This window comes from Pleuronectes platessa, chromosome 5 (assembly GCF_947347685.1).
Source record: "Pleuronectes platessa chromosome 5, fPlePla1.1, whole genome shotgun sequence".
Taxonomy (NCBI): Eukaryota; Metazoa; Chordata; class Actinopteri; order Pleuronectiformes; family Pleuronectidae; genus Pleuronectes; species Pleuronectes platessa.
In genome coordinates, this window is record NC_070630.1 from 24,904,351 (window position 1) to 24,920,276 (window position 15,926).

Here is a 15,926-nt window from a genome sequence, read left to right on the forward strand (position 1 = left end):
GAAAGGAACGGAAACTCTGAATATATCCTTCCCACTCACTGTATTACCTGTTATATGTCTTGCTTCATCTCTCTCTTGGTCCAATCTGCATTCCACACTTCAGGATGGCCGTACCTGGCACAGTATCATGGAGGAGTACTGAATTCCTTTGCACACCCTCACGTGTGTGCCCATGTCTCCTTGTACTTATATCTTTGTGAGGACTATTTTGAGTAATTATCTTACATAGTGAGTACATTTTGGGAAAGTGAGAATTTTGGGGGAATGTGAGGACATTTTTGGTTGTACCTCTGTCAAAGGGCTCTGTGAGGGGTAAGACTTGCTTTTAGGGGTAGGGTCAAAATTAAGTTTTGTCGCAGAACTTTGTTTTAATGCTTAAGGTTCGGTTAAGGGTCTCAGGAATTAATTATGCCAAATAGTGGCCTCACTAAGATAGTAGTACAAGCATGTGCTTGTGTTTGTTTGTTTTCGATCAAGGTTTCACTGATCATATCACACAAATCTGTTTACAGTCACATTATGGGAACTGCTCTACCTTCTAGGGGACAAAACAACAAGTCCCTTTAATGTACAACCTTTACATTCTGAGGTGAAGACATGTTTTAAGGTTAGTTTCAGGTTAGGTTTAGGTCAGGGTTAGGCAAGTAGTAGATTAACTATTGTTAGAGTATGGCTCTCATAAGTCTATGAAGTCATAGAGACACAATTTTGTGTTTGTGTGTGTGTGTGTGTGTGTGCGTGTGTCGGCGAACAAAACCCAAAAGCATGAGCTTGAAACAACAGGTTTGCAGCAAGTCAACTCACTGAAATGTACTGTACCTATGAGACCAAATGTTCGACTGACTGTCAGATGCAGCTCCCTACGCACATATACACACCCACATGCACAAACACTAATCCATTCAGTCTAAAGGCTCAGATTGCCTCGGTGAGTCGTATAGAAAGGAGCCTCTTATGGCTATTGAAGCTACTGAGTAATGCTGCCTCACCTGTTTGTGACAGGGAAAACTAAAGTTTCTGCTTGTGAAACCTTCAAACTACCCTGAGATTGCTGGTGTGTAGCAATGCACCTTTTCATCAACTATTTAGCACATAGAGGGCATATAAACAGATGAATAAACTGCAAGACTCTCAGGATTTATTTTGACGAAGGATAATTGTTGCCTTCACCATCTGACGGCAGAATTCAAACCACCTTTATTAGTCACCTCTAGTGTTGACAACAGAAGAACAGGCCTCTTGTTGATCAGAGTCGCCAGAGAGCCAGCGAGTGGGGAGAGCCTTCATTGTGACCGAGACGATTTCAGCTGAAACTGAGAACATGCTACTGTAACCAAACAGAGAGCCCCTGTATTCACTCTCACAATGCACAACACAAGGTAGATCTGTGGGAACATATCCAGGTAAGAGCCATAGGACCTTATCTTCCAAACAGAGGATGGGGCGTCTCTATCAAATTAAAGCAGATAGTGTTATAATATGGTTTAACACAATGCAGCACTGTGCAACACAGTAATTACGAATGCTCCGTCAGTATCTAGTCAACCAAAGAGGAAATGACATCCCTGCCTCAGCGTGGGAATTGTTACAAAATATTATTAACAGATACAATGTAAACACTGTACTTGTGAATGGATGCAGGGAGGTGGACGCCTGTGTCACTCCACCACATCTTTATCTCATATCGGAGAGGATGTTCACAAAGGGTTGCAAAAAAATTTCAGTTTGGAAGGAGCAAAACACCTTAATCAAAGTAGGGTCAGGTAAGAGCATTAAAGAAATGTGTACATTATTACATCTGGGAAGTTTAATTTGTGTCAAAGGGTAAACAGCGACCAAACGGAGAAATAATTAACATTTAATTTTATCCTCCAATCATATCTCACAGGATTCATTTTCACATGGTGACATAGTCCATTAGAGTCTCAAGGTGGCCTGTTCACTTTAATGAATTCATAAACAGCACAAGACTCTAAATTAGTTTTCACGACACAATTTGCTTATTTTCTTCAAAACTGCTTTGACTATTGTTTTCCCCCTCATGACGCCACATTGTTATCTATTCAGCTCTAATAAAATATTTTCTTCACGCATTACGTTTCTGGCAAATATTGATTGAGTCTGTGGCACACAGCTGCACCACGGTGTCACAGAGAGCAGAGCCCACAGTAATGGGGATGCTGCTCTCATTTGCTATCCTCTGATGTGTCATGAAATGAAATGAGGTTATGCAGCACGATTACGGCGTCTCTCCTGTCAGAATTGAGGAAACGCTCCAGGCAGACCAGATGGATGCAAGGATGTAGCCGACAATCGCGGCTAAATAGAGATGTAAATAAACTTCAAAAGGACTTTGTACAAACACGGAGAGGAGATATACAAGCATTACACCAGAGTGCAACTGAACCAGCAAAGACTAGTAAAACAAATATCTTCTCCCATTAGGGATAATTACAACAGAGAAGACTGAGATCGGGGACAGGGATTGTGAAGTAATATGCCTAGAAATAGCAGGGGAGACCCATTAGAGCATCCATGGTTTAGCAGAGGAGCTGACTGGGGAGAAAACGCGAGGAGGACCTGGGCCTCGGGCCTCAACATGGTGGGTTCACATGATGTTATGGAGATGGGACACTGTATTATATTTTAAAAGGGTGTTACTTTGGCACAAGCCTGTTTTAGATGTTTTATGCCTTTGCTCTAATTATAAAATCAACATCCTCATCCAAAATAAACCCAGTATAATTTTCCGAAAGGATGCTCCTTTCCTCTCTAGTGACTTGTGCAGGTCCGACTTTGTGAATGCAGTGTTAACATATTAGCCAAAAAGAATGTTACATCATTACATTCTGCAGCAATTTAAACCATAGGACACCATATTATGATGCTGATGATAACAACATTGTAGCAGTAAAAATAAAGCCCCATAAACTCCCATTGACATTTGTATTTTATACAGAAAGGTGTTGGTACTCTCATTGGTATAAATAGAGTGTACAAATTATTAGAAATATGTCTTTGAAATAGAATAGAATAGAATAGAATAGAATTAATGAATGAGTACTCATGAAATTATTGTCTTTGGCCAAAAAGCATATGGGATGATGATGATGTATGATAAAATGGTTTAAAAAGGCAGATGACAATGACAGTTGATCCACACTGGTATACATATATACAGTACATAAATACATGGGATTCAACCTCTAAAATATCTTAAAATACATAGAGAAATAGTGACGTACAATAAGTCTAATACAATTCACTTGTACCACAACTTGTGGCCTAAAAGTTTCAGCAAAACCTGAACATTAAATTCCTTTTGAAGTTAGAAATAGTTGAATGCAGTACCGCTAGCGGTGGTTTAATGTAGGTGTACCTAATTAAATGGCAATTAAGCTAATTTTAACAATTTAGTGTTGGTAATTGTTAAAAAAGCACATTTGTGCCAGAGAAAGGTAAAGAAAGAGGAATGTTAATTCTAAATTATGGGATTAAAAGTGGGAATTATGAGAAAGTGAATTAAAATGTTTAGATACTAATTAGAGTTACAAAGACATAATCGGATTTAGTGACTCATCTATTGAGTCAATATTTTCAGGTAATAAGTCACTATTTAAGGTTTCGTCTTTACTTTGAGAAAGTTACTCATTATGATGACCTGCAGGATTTATTGTAACACCGTGTCAGAGAGGAGCTTCCACAGGTTGTCTTCTCTGAGGTGGCGGACAAAGGATGGCAGTGAGGTGGTTTTTGGTTGGATTATAATCCCTCTGCGGACTGGTGACCATCACAGTATCTTCTCCTCTTCCTCTCCTGCCTCTTCCTCCTCAGCTGTGTAGTGATTGTTGCTTTTCTCCCTTTGCTCCAGTAGCGGCTCCACTTCCTGATACACCTGTTTATCAGGTAGGATCGGGAATGTGCCTCCGCGGCGGACACTCTGAGTCATGACTCCACAGACTATGGACGCAAACTCACCAGCGCCTTGACGCAGCTCCGTCTTTTCCTCCATTATTATTATATAACTATTAGTATTATCGTCTCGGAGTAAAATGCGTCGACTGCGCCAGGGGAACTCCGCTGTGACCGTGGTGTGGCTGCTGTGTGCGCTCGGTTGTTTGGGTGAGTAAACACACGAGAGGCCGCCGCCGCCGCTCCGCGTTCATGTTTCAACAAAAGTTTCACCAGAGGAACCAGGTCCGGCTCCATGTTGGTTCTTGTAGCAGGGTGCTGCCAGTCACCTGATAGTCAGGAGACTTTTATTTACGTGTAGTTCAAAGTTTTCACACAAGTTTACAGTCCAATTGGTTCATTTGAATTAAACTCAAAGGGAAGACCAGGTTTACTGAGGAGTGAAGTCTACAGCTCTTTGCACTCAAACGCCATTTTAAGCCTGCCCTAGTTTTACCAGTAAGTGACAAACAATGTATCCACACCTGGGAATAAAAGGTCCCAAGTCTTGTGCGTTTCACATGCATGCACACACACACACACACACACACACATGTGGTGAACTTCACTAGGAAGTTGTAGTAAACTGGGCCTCAAACACGAGACCTATTTGTTTGTCAATTCTTTATTTTAGTTTTGTGGGATTATGTCAACACCTGACCTCAGGTGTCAAGTCAGTCTCCACAGAATGGTGTCAGGGGGATTCAGACAACTTGTAATTAGTACGTCAGGAACTGTCCCTGCACCAAGGATTACTCCCATTTAACAGGCTCTAAACTGTATCATCATAAAAACATCTGTCCAATACTGGCTTCAGTGTGTCTGTGGCTCAGTCACAACACAAGCCACAATGTGAGCAGGGCAGCACAGCATGGTGTTGTTGTCCTCCTGACTTCTTTGTTTATTTTTTCTTTTCTAAATATAAATGTCAAGATATCTTGTGGTCGGCTGTATCAGCATCACCACTGACGAGCTTCCAACTTCCCAGTCCCACTGCTTATCACCAGATTGACAGCATCTATCCGGTCTTCAAGTCAAAGAGCGCCTCGGTCTGCTTGATATCTACCTCTACCAAGTGATAGCGTTGTTCATGCTCCCCCTGGGGGTCTTTGTAGATGATTGTGGCTGATTGCATGATATCTCTCACACTATTTTCTGTAAGATAAACTTTGTCCTCATCATGGCTGTGGGGTCTTTGATGGAAACAGTGGTGTCAGTCCAGGATCAGATATATCTGCTGATTGCCGGGGCTCACTTGGCTCTCGGTTAATCCTCAGTGAGGAGATGGTTTGAGGCCTTTGCTTTGAAATGGGATGGGCTTTCATTTATGCTCAGAAAGACTGTGTGTGAAACTCTCTGATGTTGTGTTGATGCTCGAATACAGCAGTTTTTATAGCTTCATGTTTTAAGGCCATGAACCAAGTGATACATTTAAGGTTATAATAATTTGATTCGTATCAATGTTAGCGGCAGGGTCTTTCAGTTGATGAGTTGGTGCAATAATTGGGTCTCTACAGCTTTTTGATGGAGAGCTATGAAATTTGCGTCATATATTCAAGGTCCCAGGGGGGTTAATTCAAATGCCATTAGTGCTTCGCCAACTTTTCATCCAGGTTATTTGTTTTCAGGGAAATAACATGTTATCCACTTCATGGAGGGCCAATTTTTTTGCAGATATTCATGGTTCCCAGAGGATGAATCCCACGATGTTCACCATCCCCTGGCTTTATTTGCCTCTAATCCATCCATGAGGTGGGTGTCTTCGGTTTTTGGAGTAAATATGTTGAGGTAATTGAAGGAACATCATGACATTTACTTCAGGTGCTGCTACCGTCAGGATGAATTCTGTCGAATTCTGTCACACCCTGATTTTTCATGTAGAGCCAGCACCACATGATATTTCCCCCAGTGCTTTGCTTTAAGACAAACACATGCCAAATTAAAGCATGTCCATCTTCTCAACTGTACTTTGCGTTTAGTGCTAATTAGCTAAATTGAGCTCAAAGCACGACTTGTGTATTTTAGTCTCACGGAGCTGCTAATATGGCTGTAGAGTCTAGCTCCATATTTTCCATAAGATATGAATTCAGTCCTCATGGCCTGGAAGCAGTCTGTGTCTGTAGTGAGTTGTGGACACAGCTCAGGTTGGCCTCCCTTGGCGTTGTGAATGAAGTGTAACACGAGGAAAACACATCTGGTGACAAACACGGGAGCAGAAGCTTTGTGTGGAAGTGAAGGTCCCTGATCCGACAGAGGTGTAGCACAGGTCTGTTAAACACAACAAGGCCGGTGGGAAACTTCTATCAGACTGTTCTCAGTTCAGTGTTTACTAGGAGGTATTTGCTTTGCTGACGCTTCATGTTACCACAGTGTGTGGGTATTAGTTGATGCTATCATCTTTGCTTATATAATAGATTAGTAAAATGTCACTCCCATGTATTCTCCCTGTCTGCCTCTGCTCTCTTCCTTACTTTCAGTCTTCCTGAACACCTTTTGACATGTAAATATGCACATATCAAATATCATCCCTAACCTTCTTTCTGCTCTTCACTTCCAGTCCCTCCTCTAGTCTCCTCCATCTTGGTGAGTTCTCCGGCAGAAGTCCATGCGTCCAGCGGAGACACCGTCAAGTTGTCTTGTGCTTTCACTTCCACCAGCAGGCCAACCAGTAAGATGACTGTCGACTGGTCTTACAGGCCCCAGAGTGGAGGCCCACCACTGACAGTGAGTATTCATTTATCAGAACAATGCTGTATTATAGACCTGGTGGCAGGAGGTGTTTAAATTAACATGTCTATCCGAAGTCTATCCGGTCAGTCGGTCATAGAGTGTTAGGGTTGCCATCATTACGGGTTTAAATAACCGGGCACCGATATCCTTTAAAATATGAGACTAATAACTACTTAGAGGAGTGGTTACCCGTTTGTCAATGCACAGAATGGATTGATCTAGAAAGGTGTGAATGTGAATGTCAGCATCTGACGTTTATTAATTGGTAGACCAAAGAGTAAAGCATTTTCTCTATGACACTCACTTATTCAAGTTAGTGAGTTGTATGTATAAGTGTAACATTTACACAGTTTAGGATTAGTCAATAATCAAGAAAATAATCAGCAATGTAAACACGCCTGAGTTTCAGCATGATTCCAGCCTTATATTATTTCCATTTAATCTTTTAGATCTCACACAGATTGTGTACAGCTATGTGACTTCCTATGCTTTCTTCTTTGACCCTCTTCCTTATCTTAACCTACATGTTCACCTGTACACATACCCCTAAGAAGACTTAGCCTAAGTTGCACTCTGTTTTTAATCTAGATACTCTATACATTATTAAGTTTCCTCTACCAGCATCACCCGTATTCAGCCCGCCACCTTCCAGCACATGCTTTTGTATCTTGCGGAGGCTCCATCAGGAAACCCCTGCTGGTCAGGTACCTTAATACCCCTTCCTCTGTGGCGGCGTTGTGGTCCTGAAATGCGTTCGGATGTTTCCATTCCAACCCATAACTGCACTCAGTCCTCTAACCCCACACATAGTCTGGATTCAGCTTCAGCCACATAATTTAAGCAGCTCCATTTGGACTTGAGGATAGCCATGATGTGTGGTTCTGCGAAATCGCATTTGAGCACAAAATCCATAGTGTGGTAGCTGCAACTGTATATGCCATCATCTCCTATAGGAGCACTCAGACTTAAGTGGAGGCTAATGTTTTGTGGCTGTGCTGATATGGAGTGCTGTTGGTTTAGTCATTAAGATCCAGTTGTCTTGTTTTAAAGAGTGTAGGGGGAGGAGAAGGAAAGGAGTGCATGGTATATCAGTGTTAGTTTGTGTATGTATGCATGTGTCAGCAGATAGTGGGGCGATACCTCACAAAGTTGCACAACTACAATAAAAAGGCATGTCGGTAAGACAAAACCACAAACTGTCTGCATATCCTTTCACAACCACCCCAGCTCGTTTTTTACTCTTTATCACTGATAAATAATGAGAGCCAGTTTCCTGATGCATAGATGGAACCAAGTCTGGACGTTTCTAATTTCAATTTCCAAGGCTGCATTTGCTCTCCATCCAATTTCATTAGGAGTTTTGGCCAGTTTTTTTGGCATGTCTGTCCCCCCCTGGTCGTATATCACACCGGGAGAGACCTTGAATAAGCATGTGAAAAAGCTCCGTCAGAAAATATAATTTTTGCTGCCAAAGCTTTAGTGTCAATCCGAAGTGCTGCAGTGCTTCAGTGGTTTGTATAATTACCTCGGACCTGATGAGAATACATTTGGTAGATTGGAGAAGAGAGGCTGGATGTTCAATCAAATATCAGTGGGAGCTGCTGGTTATTGGAGGATTAGGCAATTGAATTCTGCTGAATAAGTCTAAAAATAAGTCTATTATGAAGATGTAAAAGCTAAGGGAGACGCTGTTGTCAAGTCAGTTGAAGCTTTTGTTTGAAATGTCTCCGATTTATGGAGTAGTTGGCCCCAGTCTAAAAGTGTCTCTGTCGTGGTCGTACTGCAGTTTTCTTCACAAATTTAAGATGGCTGACATGTTTGTTGCAGACTCGTACGTCGTCACTGGCTTCAAGCTGCTCTTGTGTAGCTTAGCTGTGCCATGTCCTCAAATGATAAGTCATGGATGAATAACTGTGCAGGGAGATACAAGTGTTTTTATCTCCGACCAGGTTTTACAGTCGGCCTCTCAGGAAAATGATTCAGATAGACACACAGCTGTAAAACTATAAAGCCGTATCAGTGTCTGTTTTCATTGATTTCTCAGAGAACAAATCATGTATCTTGATGAACAAAATCTGGCATATTTAGGGGCTGAGATTAAAAGTTTCTTGCAATTTGGTGCAGATCCACATAAAGATGTGGATCTAGTGAATTTAAATGTGGTTTCATAAGGGGATTGTTGGGCCTTGGCAAAGGTATGCACCCAACTTACTGACATGGCACATCCACTTGAATCCATCAAATGAGTAATTTGTATCAATATTAGCTCAAATAGTTTCTCTCTCATTGCAATGACCGAATGTCTTGTGAAGTTTCAGGAGCACGTGGTTTGATAGTTTGATGTGTGTGAAGGCATCTAGTGTGGTATTGGGATTTCAACATACTGTTGAATCCAACATGGTTGTGAATTTGAATAAATGCCTTTTATACAACAAGTGGTGGTGAGAAGAGCATCGTTATTCAATATGCTGATTTTATCTTTTTTCTTACTTTGCATGCTTTCTCCTCTGCTTTGACCAAAACATTTCTCTGTGGGATCATTAAAATGTATTCTGATTCTAATACCTGAACCTTGGATCGGTGCCACGTACAATACATTTTTTTTATTTTTTCACTTGTGTCGTCTTACAGTTTGTTTTTCAGCTTTCATTAAAATGAAGTTGAATGTATATTAAGTAAACAAATGGTATAAAACAGCAAATATATAGTGCAGCACAGAAACAGTATCTAAGAGCAATGAGATTATTTGGCTAGAAATCTTTTTTCAATCCTCTTAGTCTCATGGTTAGTCGTGACTAATCAGGGACTTACACAAGTCAATAAAAAAAGAAAACTCAGAAATCCTTGGTTAACTCTCTGATAAATATACTGTATCTTCATTCCCCCTTCACCACCCACAGATGTCTTTCTTTTGAGAGGTCAGCTTGATGTGGGAGTAATGACGGTATGGAGTTTAGTTGTGGAAAACAGACTAATACATGATCAGATTTGTATTCATACTAGTGCAGTGTCTGTTCTAAACCTGCCTGTTTGGAATGGTCTGTTCTCTTGTCCTGTGTTAATGCTCTGGAGCTGCTTTAAAAGTATACCTTGTCATTAGTGTCATTGCTTCCAATCCAACTGGTGCTCTGCCCTTTGCATGTGCAGGGGGGTGCAACAATAACACCCCGACCTCACAGCAACACACCAATGATTCTGCTATGGAAGACCTAAGATATAAGTCATTTTACATATTTATCAACAAAGATATTCACTAGAAAGTAATTTCTTATTTTTCATTAACCTTTTTAACTTAAAATGTATTTAATGAAATAAAACTGTAAAACTCACTCTTAATATCTGAGAGGAGACAGTGAAATAAGGAATGTCTCAGTGCATCCCTTCACATAAGTGATTTTTCTCTTATTGTCCAGTTGTGTAAGTCACAGAGTCAATACATTGTGTGTTAAGTAAATTTGTATTAAATGAAGGCAAGTTGAATGTCACGCCATCAGGAGTAAAGGCACAAGTCAAACTATCTTTTCTTTTTCTTTCAGTTTTTCCACTTCTCCTCAAAGGCGTTCCTTCCATCAGACGGTCAGTTCGCTGGTCGTATCGAGTGGCAGGGAACCCCGGCGCGAGGGGAAGCCTCCATCTCGTTGATCAACGCCACGTTGAGCGATAACGGGACCTTTACCTGCTCAGTTAGAAACCCTCCTGATGTCCACGGGTCTCCAACTTCACACACAGTACTCACAGTCACACCAAAAGGTAGGATTGCACACACGTATGCTGGAAATTCTCCACGTTTCACAATAAAAAGTACACAATTATTTGACTTCCTGCAGCCTCTTCAAAGCTAACTTGAATGCATGTAACATAACAGTGTATTACAAAATCAAATCTCAACTCTTATAATGTAGTCCCGATGCATTCTTGATTAAAATTCATATGTCTAAAGGTTCACACTCTACTCAATGCTTGTGCTGATTTCCCCTGTTGTCTGTGTTTGGCTTTGCCCCACAATAAATTGTAAACTGTATACTATGCAGTCTGCTCTGGGAGGAAGTAGCTTCTACTGCCAGACCCATATTTTTTGCAGCAGACTAATCCAAACATGTCTTCAGTGTTTGTACAAGCTTGTCATGATGTTGCCTGTGTGTTTGCCTGCCTCTGCTCACATCACAGGGTAAACTGGTTTTGACATGCATTTACATTACATTTCATTTAGCTGATGCTTTTATCCAAAGCGACTTACAATAAGTGCATTCAACCATGGGGGTACAGACCCGATAAACAAGAATCAAGAAAGTACAGTCTTCTTTAAGAAAGCCAAACTACAAAGTGCTATATGTAGTTTTGTAGAAGGCATCATACTAAATTATATTAAGGGAAATATTTTGATACTTGATTTTCTTGTTGAAGGGGTAATATAGATATCAGTCTCTCATATCTGCAGTAAATATGAAAAAAAAAAAAACTTTTCCACTGATCAGAAACCCACTACCACTTGCTGGCTGGCTTCAGTTTGCAATGGTAATGGAAACAATCATAATTCACTCTCGGGTCAAATGACTCTGCAATAGAAAAAAAATGTTTATCTACTCCCATCGGCAGTGATGGAAAGGTGACACCCAGGTAAACCCTCTCATTTGACCAGACGGCGAGATGAGAGAGCTTCCCAGTTTGTGGCATGGTTGTGACTTCAAACATAACACAGCTGGGGGGAAAAAACTAAAAGACAAACTCCTCTACTGGCGATGGGAAGGGAGTGGTTTGCCTTTTTTTTGTCGGGTTTACCCACGGTTAAAATCCCTTCTTTACACACTAATTTAGTTGTGAAGGGGATGGAAGTAGAGTTACTACCAGCACTGCTAAAGAATTCTAGCGTCATCTTTTAATTTCTATTGCGCCAGGCAATTAGGAAATCACTGGTCCCAGCTAAGACACAAAACACCATGTGTAGTAGAGACATGTTTACAGAATTTGTAATTTCGTGTTCACTACCATTAAATTGGTTAGACTTTAATTACTGCAAGTGCAAAGTGACTTTTTCTGTATATGGTGTGAACAGCTAAGATCTGTATAATGAATGCTTTTTAAGTGTGGATGATATCATGATATGATGTCATGTACATGTGTGTCTGTGTGATGAACAGCTTGTTAATGCAGGTCATGTGACCTCCTACCTTCTCCGCAGCCATCAGCATTCGCTTCTCTGATGTTGCCGTCCTGCTTGTTTTCATCCTCCTCCCCTCTGGTGTCATCACCCTCATTCTGATTGGACGGATAATCTGTCCCAAGAAGAAGCGCAGCCAATCAAAGGCCTACAGATCACCCATAGAGGTCACGGAGGGGTGAGTAGATTTATTCAACCAATCACTGCCGGGGGTCTCCGGGGAGTAATGATAGTTATTGCAGGCTTAAATGGTTATAGATGCTCTCCTGGGTTGCTAATTTGATAAAGATTACTGAAGAATTTAAAATGGAGGCCGGGGTTTGATTTCAGAGAGAATGTGCTTTTTGAAGACAGGTGCTGTGAATCAATGAAACGTCCAGCAGTAAAATTTGAAACGATCAGATCTATAGACAGGTTGATAGAGTAGCACACACACACTCTGAGGGTTGAGGCCACACGGGAGCTGCATTTTGCTATTTTGAGTTGTGTAACACAGGAATATATTTAAATATATATGCTTTTACAAGTTGCATTCAATACACATACGTGACGATTTAAGGAATAATCAAGAACTCTTGATTATTCAGTGAAAATAATTTTATTTGTATTATTTTGATCGCTCTGGAACAATATAATTTTTCCGGGAACATTTGGAGGAACTCTATCTATCAATCTGCAACATCTCTTTTTATTTATTTTTCCTTCCATTGTTCTCTTGTTCTCTCTCTCACATTGAGGTGACCCTATGAAAATGGCTTCTTTCATCTAGAAATGTAAAAAAGAACATATTGATGCGTACCTTGGCATCGATCGAGGCCTGTGGTTAATCTATGAACCCCTTAGTTTGTCTTTCGCATGTGAAGAACGCTGGAGGAGATTGTACGGGTCGGATAGACATCAGGAAAATGTCGGAAACCTATAGGTGTAAGGTGGAGCATTCAGGAGCCGGGATATGACATATGGGTTTCGCTGCGTGTTTAGAGCACTCAACACCATTTGCTGTTGAATATTTCAAAGTATACATCTTAGTATGCGTCTAGTTCTTGTATAACACCTCTTTTTCATCCTTAAAGGCCGAATTATAGTCGGGTTGCACGCACGCACGCATGCACGCAAGACACGCAACACGCCCCTTTCGTGCCCTCTGCGGGCTCGCGCGCGTGCGCCAATTTTTCTAACTACACGACAAAGCGACGCGAGCCTCACGCAGCCCGCAAGGCTTGTGATTGGTCTGCTTACTACATCCCGTCCGGAGTCTAGTTTCCGGTTTCATGCCCCACAATACGCGGAAATCACGGAAGATTTAAAAGAACGAATATGGACCAAATAGACGAGCACTTGGCAGAAGAGATCCGAAAGTATGACCACTTGTATAACCCGTCACTGACTGGCCGATTTGTCCGCCAGAAATAGGCTATGAGGAGCCGGAGTGGCGATGTAAGTAATCAGTCGACGAAGAAGAAGACGTCTCTTCTTTGTGTGTTTTGTCTATGATAAAAAAATGTTACTCCGCCTATGGTTCTGGCGGTGAATTGCGTTGCAACACGCGCAACACGTTGGTGAAGCATAAACCAAAACGAGTCCGTCGATGCAGCTGCGTGGCCTTCCGCGGTTGCAGTCGCAGGACTATAATTCAGCCTTTAGTTATTAGTGTGTCTGGTGAGTGGAAGAAACTCTTACTTTTCCAGAGTATTAACATTTTTCATGACATTTTATGAGGGTTCTGAACTGAAGATATCTGAAACGACTGACTCATACATTTGCATTCTCACATAAAGCCCCTCCTGTTTCCAGCTTTTATCTGGACTCATCTGACTCTTAGCACAAAAGCAAATTTCCGGTGTTTGTGTTTGTGTGTGTGTGCGTGCGTGTGCGTGTGCGTGTGTGTAATGAAAACGAAAAAGCCTTGTTCATTAAAACCCATGAACAACATAAATACTGTCTCAAAATATAACAAACAGATTGTTTTCATTGTTATTTTGGGTGTTGTCATTATTGACCATTACTTTTGTCCAATTCATCAGAGAGGAGTATGGCGTCCAGCCGCCGGGGGTCAAAGAAAAGGGGGTCTCATGCTGTGACCTATATTTGATGGTACAGTACTGAACATTTCATTATTGCACATTGTCATCCAGCCCATAAATAACTTAATGAGACATGTCTGCCAGATCCTTTTCACGTGTTTAATTTTATATGCCCTCTATGTCTGAAGACAGGACCTGATGGTGTATTAAATATTGATCTTTTTTTCCAATGTAGTTATTTAGTGTCTGTGTGTGTGTGTATTTTTATAGCTTGCTCTGACTGTCTCGTTCTCTGCTTCTCTGTTTGTCCAGGACTCGGACGATGAAGAGGAGTATTACAACATAGACAAGAAGCCTCCGGTGGATGAAGGCTATGCCGAGTCTCAGTTCTAGAGAACCCTAGGGGCTGAGAGATGTAACTGTAGAAACCTGGACCTTTTCCTGACGAAGGGGAGTTACAAAATGGAAATCAATGCTGGATTCATGTCGTCTGTGCCATCGTCAACCACTCACGGAGCCACTCTGGTGATTGAGTTTACGTTTTGTGGTGACCCCCTTTTTATATTTTTGTATTAAGACGATCAGAGTTATCTGTGCACAGCATGATATTCACACTATTAAATACAGTCTAGCAATAATTTGTTTTACCTTTTGTTCACAAGCCCCGAAATATTCTAAAAGCTTCCCAAAAATCACTTCACAGCTTTTATACCTGCGTGCCCTGGGAGAGCAGAGGTATAAATTCTTATTAAAATCTCAGAATCCGGGGTTTTGATTAGATATTATTTGTTTATTGTGCGTGTCCAGGTCAGTAGCTGGGATCATCTTGGCCATTAAAAACTGACCCAGTGCATGCAGACACAAGCACATAGACGAGCACTATGTTTATTTTTATATTTTGATGATTTCAATGTTTCACTCTTATTTTGAAGGAGATAGATCTGTTTTGTCTAATTTATTGCCTGTGTCAAAGCGGCTTTATGAAATGTGTCCGTTCCTTTGTTGAGCTTTAGTGGAATATTTCTGTTTATATTCTTAATATTTGGACAGAAAATAAATAATTTGATGTGCAACATTAGCTGCAACCACTATAGCACTATTTATGCTATAGTACTGTATATAAAGTATATTTGAAATATCCTCAGTCCTCTGTATATTAGTGTTATGCATGTCTGAGTAGAGTGTGTGTGTCTGCCATCTTACTATACTTTGGGGATGTCTGGACTGAGTCTTGGTTTTGGATTCATAGTTTGCTTGTGTTGATTCATTTTTTGAAATGTTTTTGCTGAAATAAATAGTTTGAGAAGCTTCTTGTGGCTTTGTATGAGAATGAACATGACAATACAAAACGATGCTTCCAGCTAGTTAATATAAAAAAAATTGTTAATTTCATTGGTTAACAAAAAGAGATAATTTGTTTGTAAAGGGGAGAGCAAACAGCCACCGTTTCTCCTCTGCACCCGCTGCGTATGGTCTGTTGCACTATTCATGAACGGGTCTATTCCACTATTTATGAGTTCTTGAATATTCCTTTAAAAACTCTTAGGACAGGCTGGAGTCTCCGAGCTTCTCTCGCAAATTGCAGCAGCATCTGTCTCATCTACGCGGTCGTGGGACTCGAGAGTCATGAAAATTGACCGGATAAAAAGCCTCCAATGAAAGGCACAAGTCCTCATTCTGTGTCATTCTTTCTCTTTTTCTCATTCCTCTCATTCATGCTCATTCAGGTTTCAATAATTCACACCTAGCATTGTGAGACAATTATTATCATTCCCTCTCCGTCTGAACTACCATGGCAACAACTTACTGATGTCAGGCAGAAGGAAAAGAATGTGTTTAGAAAACAGATTGAGGACAAGAATCACTGATATCTCACTACCTGGATTCGAGGGATGATTTGTTACTATTAATATTATTTATTTTATTATTAACAGGTGTTGTTTACTCTCTCTCTCTTCCCCCCTTTTCTTCCTGCTAAAAGACTGCACATAAAAACTAATGGACACTAACAGTAAATTAATGAATCTACTTATGACAATATGTTTAGCAGTATAAAGATCATT

The 15,926-nt window shown here is 40.8% G+C and overlaps 1 protein-coding gene across 1 annotated transcript; it reads left to right on the plus strand.

Moving 5' to 3' along the window:
- Nucleotides 1-3,691: 3,691 nt before the first annotated feature.
- On the plus strand, nucleotides 3,692-15,173 carry mpzl3 (myelin protein zero-like 3). Its single transcript, XM_053422389.1, has 6 exons — nucleotides 3,692-4,122; nucleotides 6,509-6,675; nucleotides 10,218-10,431; nucleotides 11,861-12,017; nucleotides 13,864-13,933; nucleotides 14,176-15,173. The coding sequence occupies exons 1-6, from the start codon at nucleotides 4,053-4,055 to the stop codon at nucleotides 14,254-14,256; spliced, it is 759 nt and encodes a 252-aa protein (XP_053278364.1). The 5' UTR covers nucleotides 3,692-4,052; the 3' UTR covers nucleotides 14,257-15,173.
- The last annotated feature ends 753 nt before the right edge of the window (nucleotides 15,174-15,926 follow it).

Bases quoted from the DNA above. Each gene is read 5' to 3' on its own strand.
- mpzl3 (XM_053422389.1), top strand. From the start codon at position 4,053: ATGCGTCGACTGCGCCAGGGGAACTCCGCTGTGACCGTGGTGTGGCTG. The intron at 6,676-10,217 runs GTGAGTATTCAT...TTTTTCTTTCAG, and splicing joins GTGGAGGCCCACCACTGACA to TTTTTCCACTTCTCCTCAAA. The intron at 12,018-13,863 runs GTGAGTAGATTT...CCAATTCATCAG, and splicing joins CCCATAGAGGTCACGGAGGG to AGAGGAGTATGGCGTCCAGC.